Source organism: Wolffia australiana, chromosome 5 (genome assembly GCF_029677425.1).
Source record: "Wolffia australiana isolate 7733 chromosome 5, ASM2967742v1".
Taxonomy (NCBI): Eukaryota; Viridiplantae; Streptophyta; class Magnoliopsida; order Alismatales; family Araceae; genus Wolffia; species Wolffia australiana.
Window position 1 is genome coordinate 17,071,298 of NC_135839.1, and position 26,229 is coordinate 17,097,526.

Here is a 26,229-nt window from a genome sequence, read left to right on the forward strand (position 1 = left end):
GACCCTGGGTGGGCAGCCTGGGGTGGCCTTGGGCGGCCTTGTGTGGGCGGCTTGGGGCGGCCTCAGGTGGCCCTGGGCGGGCAGCATGGGGCGGCCTTGGGCGGGCAGCCTAGGGCTGTCCTGGGCGAGCGACGACAGCGAGAGGGGAGCAGAGGTAGCCGGCGATGCGAGGCAGTGACGGCAACAACGGCGGTGGAGATTGGAGATAGCGAGAAGGAGGGTAGGGTTGGGGCAATCACTCCAAGAAGAGAAAGATAACTCAATTCTTGAAATAAACTTGCCTATCTATTTCTTGAAATAATGGCCTATACATATAGGCCTTGGAGGAAAGAGAAAATACAAGTTAACGAAGAGAAATTAAAGATGAGAAATTGAAGACAAGAGACGTGACTCATGTCACGTCAAGGGGAAGTTGTTGATCTGCCGTTGCAACGTGTCATGATGCGTGAAGGAGTGTGCATGCGTGGAGACGTGCGTGATGCCAGTGTGTTGACTTCGTCCGATGATGGTGGCGGCATGCCCGTAGCGGCAGCGTTGACTTTAGTTGATGGTGGTGACGCGTCCAATGTCGATGCGTTGGCGTCCTCGCCATCACTACTGGAAGTATATGAGCCTTTTATTTCTTTCATCGTCATTTGTAGTTTATACCCTTATTATTATCACCATTATATCATGTGTTTCCATATATCTATCACATCTTGCACCTTTCACATCACCATGTTTTCATCATCTTACTGTCCTACCATTTACATACATCATTCTACCATTGCATACTACCTACTTATACATCTATCTCCCTACTTCATTATCATCACTTTATCCTATGTCTCGCTTGTTCTTATTATCTCGCTCATATCACATTCTCCTATCTGCTATAATTCATATTAGGTATCTTTAAAGTATTAATATTTATCACCTCTCACCTAATATTTTCCTCATCTAATTGTTTCTTTTTTTATATATACCCTCATCTTGTTAGTTATTATTTAAATAATATTAAATCCTTGAATATTTTTTCCTGTGAAGACGATCAATACTCATCACTAGCTATATTTATTTATAAGAGTACATGTTTCTATTTATTGATTAAACTTAAAAGCACCAACACATAATCAAAACCCTAATTTCCAAGATAGAAGGACATTTTTGCCTAATATATGGACTGGATTTCATGATGACAGGAATTAAATTATCTATTGACTAGAGTACTCCATAGATGTTTGTTGCTAATTCATTCGACTATCGGATAAAAATAGCGAGCTTTTGATTTTGAGCATAAAATAGAAGTAAAAGAGGCTCAAGATCAAGCTCCATTGACTAACGCCTCAAATTCTGTGATAAAGAAAAGCATAAAATTCAAATTTTGGAGCTCTCCACAAATATCAAAAGAGGAAGAAATTCTAATGAGATATTCGAAAATGATAGAAGGATATTTCAGTAACCTTCAACGTATGCATATTATCTTCGTCTCTCTAGCTTCTCTCATTTTGGATGCGCTTCATAAGAATCTGCCCAGTAGGAAAATCTAGTCTAAGAATTAGGTTTCTAAACTGATAATATGATGAAGGCACTGTTATTTCTATACATCTAGAATGACTTCAAAACTTAGTAATACTATGTTTATCATTTTATTCTTTGGATTAACTGAATGATGATGCATCATTTATAAAATATGTTCACCACGTCTAAATGCTTTCTAAAAGATGAACTTTTCATGAAATTAAGATAAATATATCCCCAATGCCTTATTTAGATGTTAAATTGTTATTATAAAAATGCCACTGCAAATATGTTTGATTGGGTCAATATTAACTAAATAAATAAAGAATTTATTATTTTTACTCATATTGTTATTCTAGAGAAAGCATATGCATGGTAATTATTGCATATTTTGGAATTTTCAAGCTTCACTAAATTTTTAATAATTATTTGGAATTAATTTCATAAATAAATCATATTTTCATAAGTTTTATTTTCAAATTTCATGAATTCAGAGCTATATCTTGAATTTATATTATGAATTTCAGGTTGAACAGCCTAGATTCTAGAGACACCTATCCAGTTGGCCGGCCTCTACTAGAGGCCATCCAGAATTGGAGAGAAGATAAAAATAGGGTATTTATATAGTGGGTTATGTATGGAAATGCTCTTTTCGATTTTGCATTCTTGTGGACTTCCATGTTTTTCTTCATTTTATCATTTTATTGATAGCTTCTTTATATGATTTTCATCTGTCCTCTTTCAAGAGGAAGTTGAGGGCTAAAGGCCACGAGGTGACATTTGTACATTAACTCAATAATTGACATTTCAACATTCAGTGGCCCACTATAACATCGCGAATCGTGACACGATAATACTCAAAGACTCCTCCTATACTGTGGTATCTCACAATTTAATTAAGTGAGATATACGGTTAATGTGATGCATGACCTAGGCTGATTTATTTCAAGTCTTTCCTTCTCAAAAGAGTCAGATACCATGGGTACCACATCAGCACATGGATCAGTCTCTTTGAGTACCTTCTGGAATGAAATGTCAAAATTTGGTTACCACCAAAGAAAGGGCGCTCTGTACACCAGCTGCCAAGCCCCTGTGGCCATGGGATCTGGTGCCCATGCAACATACTATGGAGGGGCAAAAATGGAGATTTTGGCCATGCTGCAGAGAGAGAGAAGTTGAAGATTGAATATAGCTGATAGAGAGAAGGTGATTGATTCTAGAGAGAGAGAATGGGATAAATTCATGGATAAAGAGACAAAGTGAATAAACAATAGGTAAACTTGATAGAAATGGTTGGGAAACAATGGGGATTAGATAGATCTACTTGGTAGCGTAATTTTCACTAATAAATAATACAATGGGAAAATTAGATAGAATAAGGGAAAAGAGAGAAAAGGAGTATTAATACAATGGGCAAATTGTGGAAATATTCTTCCTGGTTTTTGGATGCTCTTTCATTTCAATTTATGATTCATTTTCTCACTGTTTGACAGCTCCTTTATCTGAATTTCATCTACGCTCTTTCAGAGGGAAGTTGAAGGTTAAATAAATTGGCCAGGTCGTTGCCCATACTCATTTGACTATGGCTTTGAACGCCCAAAACTGAAATTGGTTTGTTTAAGCCCACTTATCCAATGGATTAACTCCATGAAATGCTACAACATATTGAAAACCATTTCATGAAATTCGTGTAATTTTTTGACACCTGGACTATAGAACATTTATCATTAGTAGAAGTGCACGACTATTATTCCCATTATGTGCAAGAAAAACTATTATTCCCACAAAGTTCAGAATTTGGCAGATAACTTAGTTGACAACGTGATTAAATCAAGAGTTAGATTTCTAAAATCCTTCTAAATTTGTGACATTTGAATTAGATCTATAATACTATCAGTGTCCAATCACATTCATTACAGATTTATTTCATGAATTTTATGCTGGTGCCACATGTCCCTAACCTATTACAAAAATAAAATGTCACCTTGTGAATAACGTCACGCGGTGACATTTAGAGTATAATTGAATGATTTAGATTTCTACATCTATTGGCCCACTATAGCGTCAAAAGTAACAACACCATAGTGAGACCTTCTATAATAATTGAGCGGCTAGTCACGAGTCATAGTATTCTTGAATTGGATCAATAAACTTGGCAGGGCAATTGACTCGAGATAGAAACCATAGAAAGGTAAATGCCTTTAAATAATTCCCAAAAGTTACATTTAAGAAAAAAAATATGTCAATGGATGTGATGTCAGAAACTTCAAAAAAACACAAAAATCATCTAAAGTGTCAAGATTTTGGTTATGAACAAAGAAAGGGCACTATGAACCCAGCGGCAAGCCTTGTGGTCGCCCAATCTGGTTTCCCATGCAGCATACTACACCTGGGAAAAATGGGAACTTATTGTGGAGGGCAAACATGGGAAACAAGATTTGTGCATATTTAATCCATGAATTCTAGTCGGGCGGCACATGTCCCTAAGCTGTTAAAACAAATAAAGTGGGAGCAACATATTTAAGAATTTCAAATAACCTGGTTAACAACATGTTAATCTAAGAGATAAAGGTCTAAATTCTTACTAAATGAATGGAATTTAAAGTAGATCTATTTTGTTATGAGTGTCCAGTCGCATTTTTGTGCACATTTAATCCATTAATTCAAGTCAGGTGCCACATGTCCCCAAGTTGTTAAAACAAATAAAATGTCACGTCGCGGGGTGAGATTTCTAAAATAATTGAATAATTGTCATTGTTCCACAATAGCGTCGTGGATAGGGATGCCATAATGACATATTCTATAATAATTGAACGACCAATCATTGGTCACAATTTTCTTAAATCAAGTCAAGACACTTGGCAGGACATTGATCACTAGGCTTTTAAATAATCCTCAAAAAGTTACACTCTCCAAAAACTATCTCAATGACTCTTTTATCCGAAAATTATCTCACATTTAGACGTGAGATGCCCTACGACGACATCTTACTCTTGTCGTTCACACCAGCGGGGAGCAGCGAGAATTGCGAGGATCCCACATTTCCGGCAACCAATACCGTCGTCCTTCCAATCCATTGGCATTGTAGGTGCCACCGGCGGCGCCATCGACGGGCAGCTTGCCGAGATAACCGGGGTAAGCTTTCGGGCCGAAGATATCTTGGCATGCAGACGCTGCTTCCAGCGGCGCTTCTTTGACACCCTGGAAGTAGCCGTTTTGATGGAGGACCATCCTGGAGACGGCACGATGGGAAGACACCAGCCACGCCAAGCAGCTCGCGTCGATGCTCGCCACCCATGGTTCAAGTACCCCACGTAAGCATCTCTATCTTCCCTTATGTTTGTTTATGTTTTGCTTGTGTCTTTGGATTTCATGCACTAGGCCAATGTTGGGCCTCGCCTTTTATCTTTTACTTTTGAAATTTCAGTTTTATTTTCAAATTGTAAGGAGAGGCCGAACCACGTATCGCGACGGTTCGTCCTCTCCCCACGTTCACTTGGCACCTACCCTCACTATATAAGGGGATAGCATGCCCAAGGAACATTTGAGTCATTTGTTGAAAGAATTTTTACAACTCTTGTCTCCAACTATCGTAGTGAGTAGAGTAGAGGGAATTGGCTATTCCCGCCCACGTCGAGACCACTCCGTGGAGTAGAGCCCGCGTCCCCCACGTCGAGACCACTCCGTGGGAACGCGTTCAACGTCTTCGTCGAGATCACTCCGAAGAAGCTAAAAGATTCAAGAATTCCTCCCTTCTTGAAGCCAAGAAGCCCTCCGTCGAGATCACTCCGAAGGGTCTCAAGGATTCAAGAAAGCGTCACCAAGGGAGAAGCATCGTCAACCGTCACCGTCGAGATCACTCTGGGTACGCGTCGCCGTTGTTCCTCCACAAGATTTCACCAACCTCCTCCAAGAACGCCCTCTCCTTGCGAATCTTGGGTTGTTAGTCCCCAAGAAACGTCCAAGAAACCTCTTCTTGGAGGTTATCATCCCCGCCATCGCCGTCGTCCACCGCCACCATCAACCCCCTCCAAGATCCATCCAAGAAGATCAAGAAACGCCCTCTATCACAGACTTCTTGGGTGGTTATTTTCAAGAACCCTCTTCTTGGAGGCTATCGTCCCTGCCGGCACCATCGCCATCCACCAAGAACCGCCAAGATTTCAAGAAACCGCCACCCTCTTGGCGATCTTGATCAACTACCGCTCAAGAACCCCAGGGTTTCAAGAAACCACCACCTTCTTGGCATTCTTCATCTACTACCGCTCAAGAACGATCAAGGCTTCAAGAAATCGTCACCTTCTTGGCGTTCCTGATCAACTACTGCACAAGAAATTCAAGAATCAACACGAGCCACCATCCAGAGGTATTCTTGGGGTGATTACAAGCCAAGAAACCCATCCTCCGCCCTTGTTGTGCCTCACACACGCGGAATCTCCCATCGCCTTTGACTACGTCGAGACACCATTTCCCACGCCGTGGACTATCAACATACAAGGTACCCTCTCGTCTCCCCTCTGTCATTCCCAGTATTATTACCGCCTTCAGTGTCATCTTCCCCTATCTCGTCCGCTGCCCTCTTTCAATATAATCTACGGATAGGGTTAGCCACATTCGTCGAGAGATAGGAACTTATTTTTGTGGTTGAAAGGATATTCGTTGATTTGAACGCCAAACATCTTAGGGCTGTCACACTCCCCTTACCTCATAGTCGTCTAGTCGGTCAAGAGAGTCATTGCGAGTTTGATCTAGGGTCAATATCTTCCCCTTGATCGGCGAGGTCTTCTTCCCTGCTTGTAAACGATCGAATCTTGCTCATTCGACATTTTCTTCATCGTCATATATTCATATCATTCACGAAATTATTCATCAAATTCTTGTGGCGTAATGCGAGCCAATCGATCCCGGCCGATTGTATTACATCACGTTTCCAAAGGGGTTGGTCGCCGTCCCCGCCAGCAACGTGGCCAGGTTAATCACCATCCCGTCCACGCTGACGTCACCGTTGGGCACCACCAGCGACGGCGCCTGTGGGCCGTAGATGGGCTGGCGGAAGGGCCAGTTGTCTAATTATTACATAGTCTAATTATCCCTTTATCTCCCTATCAAGTGTCTAGCCCAGTTGAACCTAAGCCTATTCAACCTGCAAACTGTACCTCCCAAGGATATAAGACAATCACGAACATTAGAGAATCCTCTTTCCACCTTCAGCTAGCCAATCATGATCTAATAAGATTTAAGTGTCCTCACATGCTCCAACGTCCAGGCCTTTTCTGGAGATAATCCCTACTATTTCAGTCCTTGTGAAAATGTTAGCAACAAAATAACAAACAACAAGGCCATTAAACTTAAATTTCATATCATCACTAATTTAATGTTTGAGTCTTTCTCAATATCTATTCGATTCTGGTACAGTCTAAGAGTTGAAGATGTCTAAGTATAATTTGTAAATTTTTTTCAACAGAATATATTTGTAATGTCTAAGTATATCAAATTAACTAAGATAAAACTAAAACATTTTCAGCCGTGGTATTCTAAATGCAACATTTTTTATTCAACTCTGATAATTGATACCTATATCTCCCCTTTTCTCTTTCAAATGATGGGGCAATTAAAAAGTTGGATTTCTATGGAAAATGATGTAATGAATCAAGTCTGGGAAAACAAGAGACCAATATCCATTATATAAGATAGAGAGGTGCTCTGGAAAAAAATATAAATTACCAAATTCTACTGGTCTAGACATGAGTGGAACGTGACCAATGTGGAAAATGTTAGAGTTGTGGATGTTGGATTCCCATTCATCTGGAGCATGGATATCACACCTTCCCATCTTGGTTCATGACAAGAAAAAATATGACACACTCATTACAGTTGTGAATATGTTAGCAAGCTATTCTAATGAAGTGAAGACGTGTGGCCTTTTAGGACCTTGTCACGTGCATGGTAACAATCCACCACATCATGCTCTGTGCACTCATGGAAGATATGATTACTTGTCATTAAAATAGCCACATGGCAGCATCAATACATTAGCGCAATAGACTCCAATACAAATCCAATCCCCAAGAAGATATTAAATCTGCATCAACTCGAATGCACATGTACAACATTATGTTTCTTGTCGTGACAGATACCATAGTTCCTCGAAAGACAAGGGGTTTAACTAGATGTAAAATTTTGATATCTTGATTACCAATATAACTGAAATCAAAATTACATTGAATGTTTATGCTGCATGTTTGAGATATGCTAAAATCTATAGGGCACCAAAAGAGACTATCAATCGTCGCTCATGTAAAGATTGATGATAAAGAAAAACTAGATGTGTTAATATGTCATTGTTATTAATTTTGCTTCAATCAAATAATATTGAAGAAATTATAATCTTACTCGAAGACATATAGTAAAGAGCAAGGTCATTTTTGTTGGGATGAGCTCTTAGAGGTAGAATTAGTTAAAGACTTAAAAGACAGGGACCATACATACTAGGATATCGATACTAATAGGCAATTGGATTGTTATTGTTATTGAAATTCCAGATGAGGAAGATTTAGGAAGATATCTCTGAAAAGGGATGAGCACAATATAAAGACGTACTTAAGGAGATGAAGGATTAACTGAGAAAGAGAAAACCAAGAGAAAAAGCTTTTGAACTAATTGAGAGAGTAAGTAGGCCTCTACTTCATGTAGGCGTTCAAGATATTTGTGGAGGTGCCCAAGTGAGAGAGTAAGCGTCTAAAATGAACTACTTAAGTTATATTCATTTACTTACAAGTGGAAAGCTAGTAAAATAGAATAGGTAATGGTTTATCGGCGTTAGGTATTTTTATGAAATTTATGTTGAATTAATAATGTATAAAAAATGAATAAAAACATTGTGGAAAAAATTTGCAGATTAACCATTTGATCAAATGCGTCAAAGAGAATTTCTATTTTAATATGCTAAATTCCTAACCTGATTCAATATATTTTATCTCATATGACTATGAACGGTCATATAATTCCTTTTATACGAGTTTAGAATAGGCCTTTACTTACCAAAGTTTGTTGCCGACAGCTTCTAACCTTCTTATGGCAACGTCATCTTCCGGTCAAAGGGCTGTCACCCCCTTGGACCAAGAGATTCCAAGAGAAAGAGGGAAATACTAAAAAGGTCCTCTCTCTCCATTTTATGTTTAAAGTTCGAGTTCAACACTCAGAGAGAAATGCCCCATTCTTTGTGGGAAAATTTGCGCTTTATAGGTCAGGAATGCTTCAAGAACATCCTTGAGCGGTATGGGACCACTCCCTGCTGCTTTTCGGTGGCAACGGCGCATATATTCAACTTCTCATGACCAGAATTCAGTCACCAATGGCGGAGATGGCAGCCGGGGGAGGAGAAGATGAACTTGCTCCTAGGCCATTGGATTCCTGACTTGGAGGGTTCAACGCCTATGATTACATCGTAGTCGTGGACTCTCTTAAGTTTTGGTGGTCCTCGTCCTAGTCAACAAAGTCCAGTCAGCTTTTCTCTCCAGCTGGTGCTTCTTCATTCATTTGCGTCAACACCCGCCACTACGTCATCACCTAAAATAGAGAAAGAGAGAGATTAAAATGCACAAATTGAATCTGACTATTCAATCTTCTTTGAGACAATCGACGATCAATATCAAATTGTTTGGCCTTAAGAAAAGCCCATCCTGACATGGGCTTTGGGCTGGGTCAGCGCGAAGCCCGGAATTTGTCCTCTCTGTATGGTTTATTCACATGGCAGCCAACGGGCTTAGTTAACACCTATATTTACTCTGGCCCATCCCACATTTTCTGAAAGTTCCAGTTGTGTTAATCCCATATCAAAATAGTTAAAATCAATCAATGATAAATAAATATCAGAATCATTTAACATCTGAATTTAAAATAAAAAAAATTCCCGCACGTGGGCACATGGGGTCTGATATTGTGTACCTTTTGTGGTTGTGCCTGCCGCGGGTTCCCTTTGCCTGTGGCTGAAGTTGCAGCCCTTAGTTGCACCTTAGTAGTTGGGCTGTGGTTGTGCCCTAGGTGCTGCTTGGACGCTTCTTCTAGGCCACAATAGTTTCTTTCTCTCTCTTTTTTTCTTTATTTTTAATAATCAGTAATTTTTACTTATCATGCTTAAGTTATATTCATTCTTATAGTCAAGCTAAATTCATAAAAATAGGAAAGTTTACATAATATGTGAACTGATGCATGGAATGGAATTTATTGATCACATATGAAGAAATATGTATACTAATTCCATCTTGTAGACAACATATAACCTTCAAAGTGATAAAATGCATGCATGAATTTGAATATGTCAATTGAGCAAGAATTATGACGGTTAAAACAATTGGAACCAAGTATTTAAATAGTAAAAAATTAGCTTCAGAACTAGTCTTCATGACTTATACTGGGGGATAACCTGACAGAAATATTAGCCCAAAAGTTTTTTAAAAATCAATTGGAGAACTTATTTGTCTTCTACCCAAAAAACTAGTATCCTCTAAAAGATCCATGACATACTTCTACTCTTTTTTCAGCATCCAACCTTGCCGATATGCAAAATTTATCCCCAATAAATAAAAGAGTCAAGTAGTGTCTAAGAGGCAGATGGCGCTACTAATAGGCCTTATCATATGAAATACCGACACCAAGACTCTTTATAATGATAATTCATCCACGTATACAATAAGAATCAGATTTCTTGTTAGTGTCTTATTTTGAAATATAGTACATTTCTGGTGATAAAACCTAGAAATATGCCCGTGAGTAGCATATCATATTGGCTGATCCTTAGAACATGCTCCGTCATGTTATTATATAGAAATGCATTTGATGCATCCATATAATGTGCTTTCTAGTCATGATTGAGGGCTAATGTTAGGAGTACAAGGATGGATTTTATATGAACCCCTAGAAGGAATGCCCCATCATAAAGAACACCACAATTTTGAGTGAGCCCTGACAGAGGCAAATTACGTAATTATTTTTTTAATTGTCGTTGTAAAATTAATTCGCCTACGATCAAATAAAGTTTGATAAAATGTAAAGCTTACTCAAACATATAGTGGAGTAGGGTCGTCTCCACAGGGACTGGGTTTTAGAGAGATGTTCAATATTTGAGTTACTAGTTAATAATGATAGTAAAATTACTAATGAGATAGTGGGTTCCCTGCAGATCAATATCAAGTGATAGAGTACTTATTTATACTTAGAGATACCAGTAATGATAAAGAAGTATGAGATGTCTCAAGAATTTTGAGAAGTATTAGGTAGAATGATGAGGTAAGTATGAACTTTAACTAAGATATAATGATGTCTATGAATGACGCAAAGTGTTACTTATTGGACTACCAGTACGTTCTATGAGAATATGAGCAGAATTTAAGGACAGTGGGTTTAATATTTGAGATGAGGGAGAGAAGTTATAGTGATAAGAGATAAGAAGAAGGGTAGGGGGAATCAAAGATATTAGTATGAGTTTTGATGGATAAATATGATGATTACTAAGTTTATAAGAGTTGAAATCGATTTATATGAATTTAATAGCTACTATATAATGATATGTATATATGTATTTATATTTTCTTTATGTATTTTTTATTTGTTTTTAGATTTATGCATATAATATTTTATAGAAGAAAACTGTGTAAAGATGAACACCTGTGAGGTGTTCGACAGAATACCAGAGAAGAAATCCTTTTCTGTAAAAGCGTTTATTTAAAATAATAGAGGTGCTTACGTTTAAACCTGGAAGGTATTCGACAAAATGCCTCTGAGAGATTGATGTACTTTATAAACGTTGATTTTATAAAGTCGATAATAAGAGTTTATCTTAATGGATAAATGTTCCTCGAGCACGTAAGGTGTTTGACGAAATGCCCAAACAAAATCTATGAATCAAAATCAATCAGAAATGTACTATGCTGCAAAGTGTTTGGTAAAATCTTCTGTTAATAACAAAAAGGATGCATAAGGGATCTATCTACGATGATTAGATCTCACCGAACACCTTGATTCAGAGAACAGGAGTGGCAGCGTCGGTTGCCACCGTCGAGCCTCGGTTTAGTGGTTTCCCTGCTCTTCTCCTCCGTCCGGGTGTGACTCAATGATGCTCTGACATTCGTGATCTTCTCGAGAGTCCTTTAAGCAGTCAAGGTGTGTCACGTCACCTCAACCAGCTCCTGGGTCACCTTCAAGAGTCCTTCGTCATCCCTTCTCTTTCCTGCGACAAGAGGTAGAAATTGAATATTGAAACCCCACTTTTAAAGGGTCGAGAGAGGTTCTCTCAATCCCTTGTGAGGTAGGCTTGATCCAACGGGCTTCGAGAGGCCGTTGGACCAGCCTGTGGTCCCACCAACGAGGAGGACGGCCAAGGGCTCCAAAGGACAGGATTTCCCCCCAGCCATTGGATTATCCTCTTATTATGGATCGACGATTGCGATTAAATCGCAGCTGAAAACCAATTCTGCTTGGTGTACCCCTTTTGTTGCCCCGTCAGCAAGCCTCGTCAGCTGCCCATCAGCTTCGTGTGTCTTGATTCGCCCGTTATGGGTCCCGTGTTCCTCATCAGCCTCCATCGATCAATCAAAAACCTGAAACAATTTAAAACAATTTATAAAGATTGGATAGATCTCAGCATCTGATCTTCTTTAAGAAGATCGGACGGATGAGATCTTATTCGTTTACTTAAAATAACCTAACATGATACGGGCTTCGGGCCGGGTCGGCCGAAGCCCGATCATATTTTGCCTTATCATTTGATAAGATTGTGGCCCATTGGGCCGTGATCCGTTTGTTGTTCGTCGGCCTGGCCCGCTGCTGTTCTAAAAACTATGGGATCTAAATCCCATATTGAAAAGTTTTAAAACATGAAAAACTATATAAACTTTCACATGTCAGATCTATTGAACTCAATTAACATCCCTTCTTGCTCGAGACTTGACTGCTAGGGCCTTTCTGTGGGCCTGATCTCCTTATGCGACGGACTTCGCTGGATGCTTGGCCGGCTTGAGTGCGTAGTGCTCGCTGGCCCAACAGTTGGCTTGAGGGCCCCTCTTTTTTTAACGGTCATGATAACCCCTTTTTTTCTCTTTAAACACCAGGTAGGATTTTAATGGTAAATATGGAATTTTCATGAAATAATGCACAGAGAGTAAAATCATAGTAGAATAGAGATAATTTAGGTAAAATGATGCTAAAATGTGTATTATTTTGCTAATGAAAATCCCCCCATTTGACAAGTCAGACTTTTTGATGACTCACAATTACGTCAGAATTGTATATAAAAGTAAATACACATATGAGCTAACATTAACCCCACTCTATCACATACACTTATTTTCCTAACAATAAACCAAGGCCTAACTACGGTGATCCAAGCCCATTTCACCTTTCAGTTGAGGTACCTTCATAGATCCACGAAAAGACTTTGGGAGCCACACACAAACAATGAATAAGGTACACACATGATTGGAGGGCTGAAGAGAACAGTGAGATGAAATATTATAAATGGATTCTTTTAGAGCTTTTTTACCTTCTCAATGTACATTTAGAAAGATAAATGTTGTCATGAAATAACTGAGCACATTCAAAGACTCAAGAATCAAGATATAAGGTTTAATTGTATGAGTAGACACATAGGAGACAATTAGATCTTATTTAAAAAATACAGGTAGAAGGCTGGATAGCATCACTCTAAAAAGAATGAGGAATCAACATTTTAAGGAGAATAATGCATGTTGTATTAAGAAATAGATAATGTTTCTATTTTGTGAAACCATTGTGTTTGACAAGTGATGACAAGTCATTTCATAGATAATTACAAGGGAATAAAAATAGTATGTAAATAAATCATTTTAACCCAATCGGTTTAACCGAATCGATAGGTTAAATTGTCAGCCTGTGTCATGCCAGGCTACACCTCATTCTCTAGAAGATAAATTTGGTGTTCTAACTGTGATGTGGAACCTTTACCATCATTGGTTACCATATATGTATAATCCTTCAGCTACGTGAAACTCCAAACTGATTTAAGGTATGGTTAATTGTCAAATCATAATATGTTAATTCGATTATTAGATAACAAAGATAATTAGAGAATGCCTTCTGCAATGTCCTCACTACCTTGGCCATTGATTTAGCTGCATCATCTTCCTTGACTAAATCTCCTCTCATACTAAGGGCCGATGATCATGTTTTGAAGACTCATTCCCCTCCCTATGCTTCTTACTATATCCAAACTAAGAACTGTTTGAATCCTATGGTTAGAGACTCGTAACTCGTAGCCAAAACATAGTTGTACTTCCATGAGATGCCCCTGGTGTCTCAAGTCAACAGATCACTTATACAACAGTGATATGAACCTACCTGATTGGTTTTTATATATAATACCATTCATAGATTTCATACTGATCAATTCAGTGAACTCTTTCTCCAGAGAGGCCCCCCCATCTGTCCTTAGTATCTTCACACTAACGACCACATGATCAACCATATTTATCCTATAAGTATGATCACATAATTATTCTATCAAGATAATTCAGTATTCATCTTGACTATCCATCGATTATGAATATGTAAAATTCAAGTATTAAGAATAGTGACCAGTGTATTATAATGTCATCATAATTCACTAGGTCATTTCACATTCTCATGAAGTTCATCATAAACATTACACATGAATGATGATGAAGAAATATTTCATTCAATGAACATAAATAAAAACATGATGGCATTATTGGCTTGATGGGCCATATTAGATCCATCAGATGAGACCTCCAAAAATTCCATGTTGATGTGTTGTAACTAAGCGAGGACCGTATTTTTTGTTATGTTTTCTAAATTTGTTTTGGATTTATAGACTTATCACACACCACCCAATCACGCAACCCACAAGTATATTGTTTATCTTATCTGGGGGACCTAAATGTCCCTTAGTAGAGTCCCAATTATATATTCCTTGGCTTCGCCAGCCCTCACCAGGGATTCCTAATTTTTACACTCCTCGGGTTGCAATAAAACATTTATGGAAGACATAGACAACGCCCCCACATCAATCCCTTCCACTCATCATTGTTCTATATCACTACCCTATATGGTCTTGATCTATTGTGCTCCCCAACACCTTGACTTGATGCATGATGACTAGGACTAATGCAGGGCAGGATAACTAAGAGCACGGCTAGGGGAAACCTAGAACTTGATAAAATAGATGAAAAATAAACAAGAATGATGGTGCAACCCCCTTTCCTTGGTCAAGGAGGCATTAATGCCCTACAACTATCACAAAATAAGAAAGCTCCAAATCAAGAATCTCGAATGCTTTACTATGCCATAGTGCAAACCTGTCCCACTAATATATTCTATTTAATCCTATGCTGGTGAAACTAAAACATGGGGTACTGATAATCACAAATACCATGCTAATTTTCAAAGTAATCCCATGTATTTATATGAATATTTCATTAGAACTATCATAAATCTATGTTATTAAGCCGTAAAATTATTTATTACCTTTTTAGAATGAAGTTCAATTTTTTGTGTAAACTGCGCTATTTTAGCATAATTTGTGACATGAATATCATAAAGGAAATATTTTAATAATAAATCATAAAATATAAATTTAGATTCAGTTAACTTTTTCTAAGGTTTAATGGACGTGAAGCAGATGCGCGTATGTACGAACGGATAGATCGTTGTTTCACAAATAGCACTGCACCAATGTAGTGCACCATCACGATTGAGATCCTACCGAAATATTACTCGGACCACTCGCCGATCCTCCTTCTCCCAGACCTGAGTAATCGAGTCCGTCGCCCTCCATTACGCTTCCAAGCCATGTGGTTAGAGCACAACGACTTCCATCATTTTGTACACAGCCATTGGCATGGAACGATCTTGACATCACCTATGGAGAACTTCAGTTATCAACCAAGGAATCTCAAGTTCCACCTGAAATGGTGGAATCTCCATACCTATCGAAGTCGTACACATACCTATCAAAGCAATCAAGATGGAACTAGCTGTTGTCGAACGACAATTGCAAGACGTTTGGATGGACGACGTAGGAGAGCGCCAGCTTCAACTTAGGGAACAACTTGAGGATGCTATGCGGCGTTAAGAGATTTTCTATCTCCATAAATCACATGTCCAATGGCTGAGAGAAGGTGATAGAAACACACGTTTCTTTCACGCCTCGATACGTCACATAGCCCGTCTTAATTATACAACCCTATTAGAGACGTACGATCAGGACCCCACCCAACTAGCAGGCGCAGGAGTAGAGTTTTATCCATCACTCCTATCCTCACAACCAACTGTTGTGAATGAGAACCTCCTTGCATCTATCCCTCACTTGGTGACCGACCAAGAAAATGCCCTCCTCACAGCCCTTCCTACTCGAGCATAGATCAAGGAGGTTGTCTTTTCGTTTTCTAGGAACAAGGCTCTGAGACTGGATGGGTTCTTAGCGGAATTTTATACCACATGTTGGGATATTGTAGGCAACGATTTAGTGCTTGCCATCATGGAAGCGTTTACGCGAAAAGTCTTCCCTCGACGTTGGAAATCCACTTTTTCGGCGCTCATTCCAAAAGTGGACACCCCAACTACCTTTAGGGACTTTCACCCCAGTAGTCTTTGTAATGTTTGCTACAAAGTCGCATCCAAAATCATTACAAATCGACTAGGGAACTTCCTTGATAGCCTTATCTCTCCTGAACAGTGTGGTTTTGTGAAGGGTCGACAGATCCATGACAATATCATGCTCGTTCAAGAGCTAGCCCAGTCCTTAGACGCTCATATTTGGGGCTCAAATGTCATCATCAAACTAGATATGGAGAAGGCCTTTGATCGAGTTGAGTGGAACTTCCTTATCAAAGTGTTGAGACGTTTTGGATTCACAGATGCATTCATCGATCTTGTCGATGCCTGCATTAGAGAGAATCATTTCTCTCTCCTAATGGATGGAAACTCCACTGGTTTCTTCACGGCCACGAGAGGTCTAACGCAAGGTGATCCTATCTCGCCCACCCTTTTTACATTGATGGAGGAGGTATTCAGTCGTTCGCTCACACATGCGATCGACCATGGCCTCATCCAACCGTATTTTATGAAAAGGGGCTACCCAAATTCTCTCGCACTTTCTATTTGCCGATGATGCCATTATCTTCCTCAATGGATCCAAAAGATCCATTAAGGAATTTATGAGTGTCCTTATAGCATACAACCAAGCTTCAGGCCAGCTCGTCAGTGCCTCGAAGAGAAGCTTCATAGTTGGTTCTTCCACCACTATAAAGCTCTCTGAGATACTCCAGCACTATACCCGCTACTCACGAGGATGCCTCCCGTTCGACTATCTTGGATGCCCTATCTTTCTAGGACCTGCTAGGCAACATTACTTTGATGCCTTATTTGGCAAACTTAGAAAGAAGCTAGAGGGATAGAAACTTTGTTTGTTATCCCCTGGAGGACGTATCCAACTTATTCAACATGTCCTCATGAGTATCCCGCTACAAATCCTCACGGTACACTCACTATCTCTTACAGTCCTTCGCTTAGTGGAACGGCTATGCGCACATTTCTTATGGTCCGGTCACCTCAAGGGAGAGAGTCGCCATCAGTGGGTTTCTTGGGAGAAAGCATGTCGGCCGACAACCGAGGGGGGCCTAGGGATCAGAAGCCTCATGGACGTCCAGGACATGCTTCAAAAGAAGCTCGTATGGCGTATGCGCACCACACACTCTTTAGTGGGCAACTTTATTTCCTCCAAGTATGGCGAGTGGGCCAATCGAGAGTTAGATATCTGGGGCCATTGTAGTGGCGAACGTGGCAGCGCCACTGGCTTGAGATTGCTCAGGTTACACGCTGGCATATTGGTCGCGGAGAGATTAGCGTCTGGTTTGAAACTTGGCATGCTGACGAGCCATTTGCCCGCCACTCACAATTTGTACCACAACAAGTGCGACTCACATTTACCCATCTTCTACTAGGCAACACACAACACCTATGGGAGAAGCATGGGCTCCCTTCAGCCACGTTATCCGCAGTCCAGACTACCCCAATCGGGTTGACTCCCGATTGTGCTATTTGGACACTCACACTCAATGGTACCTACTCGTGCAGGTTTTCTTGGGAGCATTTCCGTGAGAAAGCCCCCATCCAACATTGGGTCGTTGCATATGGCATCCGGCGATCCTTACTCGCGTCTCCTTTTTCCTCTAGAGACTTTTACATTGTGGCCTTCCGACTGATGATTGAGTGATCCGTATAGGTCACTCTCTCAGCTCTCGTTGCCATTGCTGTCCCACATACCCACACACTAAGACCATGGCACATCTTTTTTTCTATAGTGAGACAGCCTTAGACTGTTGGCGCCAAATCACACATCACTACCGCCCACTCCTTCATACTCCATTGACCCCGTTCGAGTGTTTTGGCAAGGTGTTTCTCTCGCCAACATGCTCGAAATAGAGCCCCATCCTACACATCATCATAGCTTATTTACTATGGGAGATATGGAAAGGGCAAAACTCTTCTCATTTTGTAGGTTCGCCCATGCATGACGTGGATATCATGCGGTGCGTTAAGTTATGGATACGGTGCATCTATCATCTCATCCCTCCCTGCGCATGCAACTCAGCACCCGTGTGCGACTTTCTTTGCTCTTAGGGCATTCCGGTGATCCCTACCCCTATCCGCATTCAGCTAAAGGTTGTCCGTTGGTACCCACCTCTAATCGGCATCCTCAAATTGAATGTGGATGGCATGGCTAAAGGGAACCCGGGGCCAGCAGGGGGAGGGGGTATCCTCCGCGATCATACAGGGAGTATTCTCTTTGCCTTTTCCTCGTTCTATGACATCCAAACTAATACAATAGCCGAAGCTACAACGATACGTGATGGTTTACTCCTCTGTGCGGAACGAAACCTTCATAATATCGTCGTAGAATCTGACTGACAAGTGTTAGTTGACATGCTCCGTGCAGATACATGCTCCCAGTGGAGACTATGCGGTGTATGGCAGGACATCATGCGGTGCCGACCTCACACAATTAGCGTTCGTCATCAATTACGAGAAGGAAACCAGATAGTAGATGCCCTCGCCAACCACACGGTACACACCTGCACCCTTTTTCTCTTTTCCTTTCTTGGCAGGCGCTCCCTCTGACAGCTTGGGGCTGCCATCGCATCGACCATCTCAGCTTGCCGATTGTCCGCACGCGTTGCATACTATCGCCTGCAGGCCCGCGAGATTGGCGGATTGCATGGAACACTCGAGGTGGGAGCGCTCATCCTTCCGCCTAATTTGAAGCCGTATCATCTCACACTAGTGGGGTGAACTAAGCCCACCTCGAATGGAGCCTCGCCACACACTCCATCGTTGCCACTTGTCGGAGGCGAGGACATCTCCAACACTACTCCACCATCGTCACTAGGGGGGCTCCGGTGAGACGTCGACTCAAGCACTTCTCTGAGCACCTGCCAGGTATCACTTATGTATCGTTTTCTTTTCTGCACATGGGCGTGGACGAGTGTAATTGGGATATTTATACTCACTCCACGCCTATAAACATTGATAAACACTTCACTTTATAAATAAAATCCCCCTAGGTGGCGTCCAAGGCACGGATGGATCAGTCTACGAGCACAACCTAGGGTTGGCCGTACCCGGCACCGTATTTTTTGCTAAAAAAAATGGGTTTTGTTGAATTTTATGAAATTTACTAACCTTTAATTTATAAAGTTAAAAAATAAAATTTTGAATTCATTAAAAATTTTAATGAGTTTCTTGAGTTTATTCACTCCTAGAACCGCATGCCATCCTAGCAATGTGCCGTAGAAATTAGATGAGAGAGAAACTTATATCGCTTGGATTTCCCCAAACTCGAAAATTGATATCTAATAATCTAGGAGTTTCAGGGTGAAATTTTGGGGGTACTCCATTGTTCCCTCCTCTATCCATCCACCATCTTGGATCTATACATAGGGTACCACATCCTTGTAAAATAGGCACCGTTGGATTTTTTCCTTATTATGATTAACAGAGTGATTTGGTCATTAAAATCTATCTTGGGTTCGTTCCTGCATTCCAAGAGTGAAGGATTGAAGGAGTGAGATTCGACACGTGAAGAAAAAGCACCCTTGGCGTATTAGGCACATGACTACGAGGTTAGTATAATATTTGTCTTTTTGCAACACAAGTTTGCACCCTTTGTTCTAGGTAATTAGTGCCGATAGCCTAGGTTTTCATCAGCATGCACGTCACCTTCAATTATGCCATTCGTCCGTGAGTTGCTGCTTCCGTTTGCCTCACATCAAAAACTGTAAAATCATCATCACCCATCCCTGCCCATCCGCTCGTTGGTGCAGCCTCTAGATGTATCCACTCGATCCTCGACACATTTAATCTCCTCCTTCTCTTAATCCCATCTCTTATTTGCATTGAAAAATGCCTGATCTTGGCAAAATATAAGGATCCAGACTTGAGAGGAAGCATTGAAGGCTCAGTGAACTTGTATTGAGGTTTTAGGATCTTAGATATCTATTTTCTCAATCATTATCCATCCATTTACCCTTAAAATCGATCATTTTCCCACTTTAAACACTCATTTTCTCTACTTTCTCTCTCTATAATAGGTTTTTTATCTCTCTAAACCTTCATCCATATCTCTAGTTATTCCCCTAAAATTTTCATAAAAAATCTTCTTCATTTGCACCTTCAAATTCTATCTCAAATTCCTTATACACTCTCTTCATTTTCTATCTCTCCCTCAAATTGACCTTTTCTCTCTCTAATCAGGTTTATTTCTCTCTCTAAAATATCTCCCTATATCTATCAAGATCCTCGACCATTCCCCTCAATGAATCCCAAAATAATCGCATCTGAATATCACTTTTTATCCTTTCAAAGCTCAAAATTTCCCTCTCTTAGCCACCACTGTGCGCTGACGTGCGGTGTCGTGCGGTGCTTGTGCGGCAGGGACAACCCTCTGCTCGCCAGTCTGCACATGGGTAGCACACACGACCGCGGGGCACAGGGTAGCCCTGTGCAGGACTTAGCCAAATTGGCTAAGTCTTGACCATTTGGTTAAGCCCAATAGGGTTTAATCCCAGTTTGGCTAAGTCTTCACTTAGCCAAATTGGGCTGAACCTTAGTGGGCTGACCCACTGAGGCCAGCCCTATATGGGCCACACCAAGCCCGCCGGCCCATCCGGTCCGCCACCGTGGCGCCCAATTTGGCTAAGTCTTCACTTAGCCAAATTGGGCTGAACCTTAGTGGGCTGAACCTTAGTGGGCTGACCCACTAAGGCCAGCCCTATACGGGCCACACCAGGCACGCCGGCCCATCCGGTATGCCGCCGCCGCCGCCGCCGCCGCCGATCGCTGGAGCAGGTAAAATTGATATGTTTAGTATTTAAAATTATTTAAAAATTTATAAAAACACAGACAAAATTATTTTCTGCATTTAATAATTCCAAAAAAATAAGGAATAATCCAGAAAATTCATATAATCAATTTACAGTCATTTTAACATCTAAAACAAATTCTAAAAAATCTCTAACTCTTGTTTTTAATATTTCTAGTGGTTTTTGGTGTAAATTAAGTTCCAGAAAATTCTAAAAATGTTTATTTTTGATTTATTTTGTTAAGAAAAATTAGGGAAATTAGTGTAAAAATATTTTTAGTGTTTTTCCTTGTATTTATGCTTAAATTTTAGATCATATGAATTTATATAAATTGACTATAAATCCATAAAATCTCAGCAATTATATTTATCACTTTTAATTTCACTTCCTTCATTCCAAGCTTGAGAATAATTCTGAAATTAAATTGTTGCCTCTCTGTGGATCAACCCCTTACTTGCCCTATATTAATTCTAGAGTATTTAAGTGGAAAATTTTCATAAATATTTTTGGTTAAGTCTGAATCATAACAAAGACATAAAACCTCTACATTTGGACCTATCAACAATTGACTTGTCAGCCCTGAGTGTCATTCATCTTACTCTATTTCTTCTGTCGTGTATTTTTTCATATATCTCTCATTCTCCCCTTCTTTATGCTCTTTAGAAATATTGATTGTTGCTTTTACCTTGTGGAGATGACATCACCCGCCTTGTGCTTGTCACAAGAGGGACGGAGGATTTCTCATTAATATTTTTATTACAATCAATGAAATTTCATAAATATAATGGATTAAAAAATATATATAAATTAAAAAACTTTTCAAAATGACTGACCACAAGCTTTCATTACTATCCGCTCATGAAACAAAGTAGTCTCTTTGTTTATGAGTGTAACCTCTAAGAAAGTGTATATTTGGAAAATATACTGACGCAGGATGACAAGGGGATGACGGGGTGATGCAGGGTGGCTAGAGGAGACGGGGACAGGGTGAAAATGGGAACCGGATACTAGGATAACTAGGGGAGGGATGGGATAAAATAGAACACAAATCACACGTTCGAATTTGAAGATTTAAATACTGTGAAAATAATGATGGTGCAGCCCCTTTCCTTGTCGAGGGCGGGAGTACTGTCTTACAACCACTGCGGTGAAAACAAAGCAACACTTTCAATAAATCCGAATGGCGATCGCTAGAAGATTAAAAAACCTATTCAACTAGTCGATTGAAGATTCAAAATTCAATCAAATCCAACGGCTGTGGATGAACACTGGAAGAAGAATACGGACACCAAGAGTATAGAAGTACCTTGGCACTAGATTGTGCGTGAAGAGGCTGGGGTAAATTCTCGATGCGTCGTTGGTGGGACGATTGATGTGCGCTTCGACAGGGTGTCACAGATCCAACCTAAATGGTAGACGAGGCGCGCTGTTGGAGGATGTAGGATCTGAAGCCCCGGGTACTGGTTGCAAGTGTTGTGTGGACTTGAGACTTTCGACGATGCGAGTGGTAGAGGGCTCGAGTACTGATGCAAGCGGCCAAGGGTGTAGGCGCGGACGGCGCATGCGCTGATGGAGTGGGGCGTAGGTGGTACAAAGCGCGGGCACTGGCGGCGCAGAGCGCGGACGTCGCAGGCCACGGACAGCGCGGCGTGCGGGTGGCGTGGCACGGGCGGCTGTGCCCGCTGGAGGCGTGGCGAGGGTGGCTGTGCACGCGGGAGGCCAAGAGTGCAGGTAGCCAAGAGGCGCTGGCGCAGCGTCTAATGACACGGGCAGTCGACTGTGGCAGGGCAAGCGGCGGTAGCGACACGCGATGGTAGAGAAGAGAAGAGTTTTATGGCAAATCCTTCAAGAAGAAACAAAACTTCAATTCTTGAAAAATGATTCACCAAATGTTTCTTGCAACATTGGCCTACATATAGGCCTTCGAGGAAAGAGAAAATATGAGAAATAAAATAAAGCAAATGACGTGTTATCGTGTCACGTCAAAGGGCAGTTTTGGATCTGGCGTTGACGATGAGTCATGATGACGGGTGTGTCGTGTGTAAGTGGAGACGCGTCTAATGCCAGTGCGTTGACTTGGTCGTTATCAAGGCAGTTCTTTAGTGGCTGTTGGTCACGAGTCATGATGCGGGGCGTCTCGAATGATGGTGGCAGCGAATCCAAAGATGGTGCATTGATGTCGTCGCCACCATATACAGTCCGAATTCACATCTAAAATACAATCATCAAACATAAATGGTACTATGTTGGGGTAATTAATATATGTTAGTAGCAAAATATACCAATCCCGCCTAGACATATACCCAAGTCATTGTTTTAAGCCTCAATAAAAAAATCCTATAGCCATATCTCTCCTGGAAAATACTTTGAAAAAAAAGTAACTAATAAACTTGACCAGCATTGGTTTAGTAGATCGAACAGGAAGAGGTCGATTTAGCCTGGTGCAAGGGCTTTCAGTGGAGTAAGCACGGTCTTGGGTGGAGTCTCTCTAGGAGGGGTTTTGGTCGAACGTTCACACCCACCATCGGTTACCTTGGTCCTATAAATCAGAAATATTTGACTCAGATTCAAAATTGTAGTTCATAAGTTTGGCTGTCATCAAAGGCTGAAAGAAATTCAGTTCCGCATGTAGTGCGAGGCTGAGGACAGCATGCATTGCCTTCTCATCCACCAAAACTATCCAAGAGCCCAAGACTACTTCTAATCAGGCATATTTGGCTCATATACGAGTCTGCCAAGTCCTTCAAAGAGCCACGAGTATCGTGAAAGCAGTCACCATCTCGTAGAATTCTACCAAAATGCTATAGTTTTAAACTTGATGCTATAGTTTTGGTGTAGAGGAAATACTTTATTTCTCTTATCAAGAAAAACTCTAAATTAGGTCAAAGAATTCTACCAAAATGGGTTCAAGAAATACATTACATTATTTTATCAAGACATATAATGATAAACAAAGTAAACTATCGCGACTTACGCCAAACGTTAGAACGAAGTAGCAATGGTATCCATAGAGTGCCTTTCAAGTGTTCCCCTCTGTTATTCTATTAGATGGAGTAGACAAAACTATTAGTACAAAGCATAATTATGCAAAAGAATGGAAGTAATTGAAAATAACTTTCTAGCACATAAGTTGTCATCATCATCATAGTCATCATCGGAGTCTAAGGAGCATTGGTCTAGACGACAGAACCATGGTCGTAACATCATCAGCATCTCAACACTCTCTACATCTAGGCATGATCTTCATTATGTGTTGATGCCTGGTCCGATGTAGAAAAGTTGCTCCACCAGTGCGCTAGTCAGGATTACGGCAAGAAACTGGAGCGCAATTTTGGTCAAAATTAGGAAGTATTGCGTGCCGACCTTCTTCCTCCAGCTCAATAGAGTATCCTCTTCTTCGCTGCATGGGATGTTGAGATACTTATCTAGCTCTTGTCTAGGCGTTGAGCGTGGTCATTGATGATGGCTCGGTCACATATGATGCCGTCTAGAGGTAATATAGTGTGTTGCGCGTCGACTTTCTAACACTTTGTCCCTGCTCCGATTCACAATATATTGTGTTTGAATCTGTTGTATAGTCCAAAAGACTGCCAAGATAGGAGAGCACATTTTGGCGGCATGACGGATCCACTACCTCTAATTTTGAAAATGGATCCAATGTCGCCGCAGTACCAAAGGTTTGATTGCGCCACATTAATATTGTAAATTGCATCAGCTTAGTATACGTAGCACTACTGATGGGGGACCATCCGCAAGCCGAAGCACAAGGTCAACCCGTGGCGACACGTCAACAATCACGTCACAAAGCCCGAGCTGACAAGGACCCAGAGTTTAAATACGACGTGACGAGGAGGCTTCCCCAACTTATTTTCCACGCGTTTTCCTGAACTTTCTCGTTGTGTTTTTGTTTGGGGAGGGCCTCCGTGTTTTGGCCCTTCAGTCATACTTCGAACTGCACTTTACGGCCCAATTAGGGGGTTTTCCCTAACTACGGGCCTCCCCTAGGGTTCCCTCTCTCCCACTATAAAAGGAAAAGAGAAGCCCTAGAGGAAGGAGGAGAATTTTTGAAGTTGATTAAGTTTTGCAGTCTGTTAGAATGGAAACCCCTTGAAGGAGAAGAGGAAGACGTCACCGCCCCGCCGCCGCCGCCATCCGTCGTTCGTCTGAAGACAGAACGTGCCACCACCGCGTCGCCATCGCCTACCTCGTCCGTCTCCTTGAGGAGAGAGACCGCCGGAATCCACTATCTGTTGTCGCTGTGACGAACTTCCCCGCTCGCCGCTCGCCAAGACCCTGTGCCTGTTTTCGGCCTGCTGCGGCTCCTACTCTGAATGCCGCCACCCGACCGACGCCTGAACAGAGCCGTCCCTGACAGCCGAACGCGCTCGAGCCCAAGTGCCCCACCAGCTTTGCTGTCTCCGGTGCCCCAAGCAGGGTGCCCGCCGTCTGCCAGCCACGCCCGCTCGGGCGTCTGACCACAGACTGCCTGGCACCTGTTTCCCCCGTCTTCCCCGCCCGCCACGTTCGCCGCCGCCGCCATTGGACGACCTAGGCGGGGGGAAAGGTCGACCAGGTCAGCAGTCGAGTTGACTCAGCGCGACCGGTCGGTTTCGGCGCTGAGTCAACTCAGCGTGACTCGGTATTACGTTTCGCCGGGTCACTACTGAGTTGACTCAATGTGACCCGAATTTAAGCAGTGGCCTTCGCAGGTAAAAATTATCATTTGAAGGGGCGTTTTCGTCAAGACAAAAAAAAGAGTCAAGAGGAGAATCGTTAGGGCATTAACGGGCCGCCGCCGCCAGCGCCGCCGCGCTGCCGCCACCGCTGCCGTCGCTGCTCGCCGCTGCCGCGTCCTTTGGCCGCCGCAGCCTTTGCTCGTACCCGCCGTTGCTCACCAGCGGGACGCTCGCTAGGAGTCTGCCGCCTGCGACAGTCGGAGCCTTCTCGCCCGCCGCCGCTTGCATCGAGCGCCTGCTGCTCCCACTTGATGCCTGCCCCCGTCCGCCCCAGTAGGCAGCCCATCCGCCAGCCGTGCTCCCCTCAGTAGGCAAAGTCCGGTCCCCGCTCGAACTGTGCCGCCCTCCGCTGTCGGCGGCTAGTTCCGGCCGCTGCCGCCTCTACGGGATCGGTCTCACCCCGATCAGCGTCGCCCCGCCCCATCACGGGTTTGGGACCTGTACGCCGCCGCCCTTTCCCGGATCGCGGCCCCGTCCCAATCCGTGGCCGCCGATCTGCCACCCCGGCACCCCCAGGCCGTTGTTGCCTCTGCCCGACGCAGGTCCGCCCGCTTCGCTACTCCGCCGCATTCCCGACCGCC

The 26,229-nt window shown here is 42.0% G+C and overlaps 1 protein-coding gene across 1 annotated transcript; it reads right to left on the reverse strand.

Annotated features, from left to right (window-relative positions):
* Positions 1–4,500: 4,500 nt before the first annotated feature.
* Positions 4,501–25,452, reverse strand: LOC144703419 (protein EXORDIUM-like 2). The gene is made up of 4 exons (XM_078575591.1): positions 25,180–25,452; positions 6,657–6,711; positions 6,422–6,566; positions 4,501–4,786 (listed from the first exon to the last, which is right to left on the reverse strand). The coding sequence occupies exons 1-4, from the start codon at positions 25,450–25,452 to the stop codon at positions 4,501–4,503; spliced, it is 759 nt and encodes a 252-aa protein (XP_078431717.1).
* Positions 25,453–26,229: the final 777 nt, after the last annotated feature.